This window comes from Corvus brachyrhynchos, unplaced genomic scaffold (assembly GCF_000691975.1).
Source record: "Corvus brachyrhynchos isolate BGI_N302 unplaced genomic scaffold, ASM69197v1 scaffold65, whole genome shotgun sequence".
Classification (NCBI taxonomy): Eukaryota; Metazoa; Chordata; class Aves; order Passeriformes; family Corvidae; genus Corvus; species Corvus brachyrhynchos.
In genome coordinates, this window is record NW_008238365.1 from 1,980,629 (window position 1) to 1,985,208 (window position 4,580).

General features: G+C 60.9%; 1 protein-coding gene across 1 annotated transcript in view; it reads left to right on the forward strand.

Moving 5' to 3' along the window:
- Window positions 1-4,492, forward strand: part of LCK (LCK proto-oncogene, Src family tyrosine kinase) — a 6,454-nt gene extending 1,962 nt beyond the window's left edge. The window contains exons 5-10 of the mRNA XM_017736108.1: window positions 388-758; window positions 1,659-1,838; window positions 2,278-2,354; window positions 2,462-2,615; window positions 2,961-3,092; window positions 3,838-4,492. Of these exons, the coding sequence (XP_017591597.1) occupies window positions 388-758; window positions 1,659-1,838; window positions 2,278-2,354; window positions 2,462-2,615; window positions 2,961-3,092; window positions 3,838-4,040 (1,117 nt within the window). The 3' untranslated portion in view covers window positions 4,041-4,492. The remainder of the gene's footprint in view (window positions 1-387; window positions 759-1,658; window positions 1,839-2,277; window positions 2,355-2,461; window positions 2,616-2,960; window positions 3,093-3,837) is intronic.
- Window positions 4,493-4,580: the final 88 nt, after the last annotated feature.

A 4,580-nucleotide genomic window follows, 5' to 3' on the forward strand; every position in this document is an offset into this window, starting at 1 on the left:
CGGGAACGGGAGAGAATTGGATGGGATGGGACAGGACGTTATGGGACAAGATGAAGTGGGAATAGGACAGACTAAGAGGGGATGGGATAGGAATGTTGCGGGCTGGGATGGGAGTGGGATGGGACAGGACAGGGTGTTATGGGACAAGACGGAATGGGAATGGGACAGGATCAGATGGATGGGACAGGATGGAACGGGATAGGACGGAACAGGATGGAATGGGATAGGAATGTGGCAGGGTGGGATGGGAATGGGATGGGGCAGAATGGGTTAAAATAGGATGGAATGGGACAGGGTGTAATGGGGATGGGATGGGATGGGATGAGAATGGGATGAGGATGGGATGGGATGGGATTGGAGTGGGATGGAAAAGGACTGGACAGGATAGGATGGAACGGGACAGCACAGGGAAAAGATGGAATGGGAATGGGAGAGAACTGGATGGGACAGGACAGGACGGTACAGGATGAAACAGGAATGGAACAAGAGGGGACGGGAAAGGGAACGGGACCGGCTGGGATGGGATGAGCAGGACAGGCTGCTCCCTGCCCCTGGCTCGTGCCGGGTGCCCTGCGCTGGCCCAGCTCTGCCTCTCCCTGGCCCAGGCAGCTCCGACGGGCTCTGCTGCCGCCTGGGCAAACCCTGCCGGACGCAGAAGCCGCAGAAGCCGTGGTGGCAGGACGAGTGGGAGGTGCCGCGGGAGTCGCTGAAGCTGGTGGAGAAGCTGGGAGCGGGGCAGTTCGGAGAGGTCTGGATGGGTGAGTCAGGGTGAAACTGGGCCACCAGAGTGAGCAGCAGGACCCTCCAGCCGGGAAAGATCCAGCTGGGATCTCACATGGAGCAGCCAGCGCAGCCCAAGGTGTGGGATTGTGGCTTTGAGGGTCCTGGAAGGTGGGAGAACTCAGCCCTGGGGCAGCTTTGGTTCACTCAGAGCAGCCCAAACTTCCCTTTTCTCCCATCCCCGGATCCCTGCTCTGCTGGTGGAGAGAGGGGGGGACCCCACAGCCCCGTGGGGGTCTCTGCCTTCATTCCCACGGATTCTGGCTGTCCCACAAAGTCCCCTCCACCTTCCCAGTCAAAGCCAGGCTTTGGCATCACTTCCCAGCTCCTCCAGCACCACATCCCACTCCAAACCCAGCTCTCAACACCCTCCCTGAAAACCCCACTCAGAAACATCCGTGCCTGCTGCTGCCTCAAAGCGTGGCCACAGGAAGTGGCCAGCACAGAGCTGTGACCGCCCCAAAAACCCTCCGGCCACACCACAAAGGCATTTTGGGGTGTGAAACTCCATCTCCAGCCAACTTTTACAACTCCCAACCAACTTTTGGAACCTCCAGCACCTCTTCCTTGGGCTGGGACGCTCCGTGGAGCAGCCCCGGTGTCGCCTCCTTGGCTGGCACCGCTGTTGTCACCTGGAGTCCCTCTCCCCATCCTTTTCTTCCCCGTTTTTCCGGCCACACCACAAAGGCATTTTGGGGTGTGAAACTCCATCTCCAGCCAACTTTTACAACTCCCAACCAACTTTTGGAACCTCCAGCACCTCTTCCTTGGGCTGGGACGCTCCGTGGAGCAGCCCCGGTGTCGCCTCCTTGGCTGGCACCGCTGTTGTCACCTGGAGTCCCTCTCCCCATCCTTTTCTTCCCCGTTTTTCCCCTCAGGCTTCTACAACGGGCACACCAAGGTGGCAGTGAAGAGCCTGAAGGCTGGCAGCATGTCCCCCAGCGCCTTCCTGGCCGAGGCCAACCTGATGAAGAAGCTGCAGCACCCGCGGCTGGTGCGGCTCTACGCCGTGGTCACCAAGGAGCCCATCTACATCATCACCGAGTTCATGGAGAAGGGTGAGGCCACCCGTCCCCCTGGAATTTTAAGGCCGGAAAAGATCTTCAAGATCGAGTTCAAGCTGTGAAAAATCCCCACCTCAACCAGCCCAGAGCGCCGAGTGCTGCTCGTTCCTTAAACTCCTCCAGGGATGTGACTCCAGCACCTCCCAGTGCCGGCTCCAAAACCAGTAAAAATGAAAGATGGGAGCTGGGGAAATCCGTTCGTTTTAGAGATTCCTTGGCCTGCAGCCCTGGGGAAGCTTTGCCTTTGCTCTCTCCCACCTCCAGCTTGGGGGAGAAAAAAGAGGGGGGGAAAAAGGACTTTGCAGGAAGGGTGTTCTGCCCGCTCCCCCCTGCCCACCTTCCTGGGGGCTGGGAGATTTTTGTGGGGGGTGACAGCTCCCTTGTGACCACCCCCACAGCCGTCAGAAGCTGAGAACTGCTGCTTTCATTGCAGGCAGCCTCGTGGATTTCCTCAAGACCTCGGAAGGAGTCAAGCTCAGCACCAACAAACTCCTGGACATGGCAGCGCAGGTGAGGGGCGAGCAGAGAAACGGGGATGGAAGTGGGGAAAAAACCACCTCAGTGGGGCTGGAGGTGTTCATTAAGATTTGCAATTCATTAATAATGACAAATTACAGATTGCTGAAGGCATGGCCTTCATCGAGGCCAAGAATTACATCCACAGGGACCTGAGGGCTGCCAACATCCTCGTCTCGGACACCCTGTGCTGCAAAATCGCCGATTTTGGGCTGGCCCGGCTCATCGAGGACAACGAGTACACGGCTCGGGAGGGTGAGCCCCGGCCAGCCCCGGGGGTGCCAGAGCTTGGGGACATCAGGAAAGGGACCCCAACCCAGCCTGGGAGCTGCAGGAGAGGCGAGCAGGGGGTGCAAGGATGTTTTCCCCTTTTCCATCTCTCTCCCCACAGCTGGAGTGGGGATGCGGGGCTCCTGCTTGGGGTGGGCTGGCAGCCCTGCCCGGTGGCTACTGCGGGGTCAGGGGGCTGCCACCGAGCCCAGCTGGTCCCCAGGCAGGGACAGAGCGTGGCTGGGGGTTGTCACATCGGATTAAACGCAGCTGGGGCTGATTCCAGCTCAGCCAGGACGCTTCATTCCCTCCCCTCCCGCCGCTTCCCAGGGGCTAAATTCCCGATTAAATGGACGGCACCCGAGGCCATCAACTACGGGACGTTCACCATCAAGTCGGACGTGTGGTCCTTCGGGATCCTGCTCACCGAGATCGTCACCTACGGCCGGATCCCGTATCCAGGTCAGGATTTTCCGGCAGCTGCGGGGCTGGCACGCCCACGAGTGTGTGCATGCAGAGCCGCACGCACGCTGCTGCCAGCCTGGCTCCCTGCCCTCCGTCCATCCATCCATCCCCGCCGGTCTTCCCGGGACACCAAAGCCACGCGGGGAGGGTTTGGAGGAGGTGGAAGGGGGATGGAAGGTCCCCCCACCCCGCCCCCTCGGGGGTTGGGAGGGTTTGGGGGGGCCCTGCGAGGTGGAGGTGGCACAAAGTGGGTCCTGGGTATTGTCCTGGCAAGGGTGACCAACCCTGGGGTGGTCCCTGCGAGGTGGGGGTGGCACAAATTGGGTGCCACGGGGGTTGTCCTGGTAGGGGTGACCAAGGTCAGGGTGGTTTCAATGACTTTGGGGTGACCCAAATTGAGTCCTGGGCATTGTCCTGGCAGGGATGATCAAGTCTGGGGTGGTCCCTGTGACACTGGGGTGACACAAATTGAGTCCTGTCTGCTGTCCTGGCAGGGGTGACCAATCCTGGGGTGGTCCCTGCCCACCCAAATTGAGTCCTGGGCATTGTCCTGGCAGGGATGACCAACTCCAGGGTGACACTTGTGACATAGAGGTGACCCAAATCGGGTCCTGGCAGGGATGACCAACCCCAGGGTGACACCTGTGACATAGAGGTGACCCAAATTGGGTCCTGGCAGGGGGGACCAACCCCGGGGTGGTCCCTGCCCACCCAAATTGAGTCCTGGGCATTGCCCTGGCAGGGATGACCAACCCCGAGGTGATCCAGAACTTGGAGCGGGGCTACCGGATGCCGCAGCCGGACAACTGCCCAGCGGAGCTGTACGAGCTGATGAGGCAGTGCTGGAAGGAGAGCCCCGAGGAGCGCCCCACCTTCGAGTTCATGAAGAGCGTGCTCGAGGATTTCTTCACGGCCACCGAGGGCCAGTACCAGCAGCAGCCCTGACAGCTGGAACACACCTGGCTTGAGGTGCTGGGGGTGCCCCCCATGCCCACAGAACTCCACGGACACCGCCCCGGGATGGGCTGAACTCTGCCTGGAGCTCGCAGTGAACATCTGAAGCGCTCCAGAGCTTGGGAGCAGCAGATTTCACCCCTTCAGGAGGGGATGGACGGCCAAAGCAGAGCCCCAAAAGCAGGGGGATGGCACAGAGGGGCTCTGCTGGTGCCCACCACGCTGCCCCTGCGCTTTCCAGGGGGCAGATCCAGGCTCCAGCCCCTCAGGAGCTGCCCAGGGGTCACCTCACCCCACTCTGGCTGTGCCCCCCGGTGATGGCAGGAGCCCTACCAGCAGCGTTGGCCACCGCACCCCTTGGCCGTGGGATGCTCCTTCTCCCCCCACGGCGTTTGCAGGACCCGTCCCATAATGATTTTGGGGAAATAAAGGCCTTTTCAGCAGCGGGGGCCTCGCAGGGCCAGGCTGCCATGGGATGGGGCACGCGGGGGTGATGCCCACGGCAGATGGACCCCACTCGCACCAACCCGT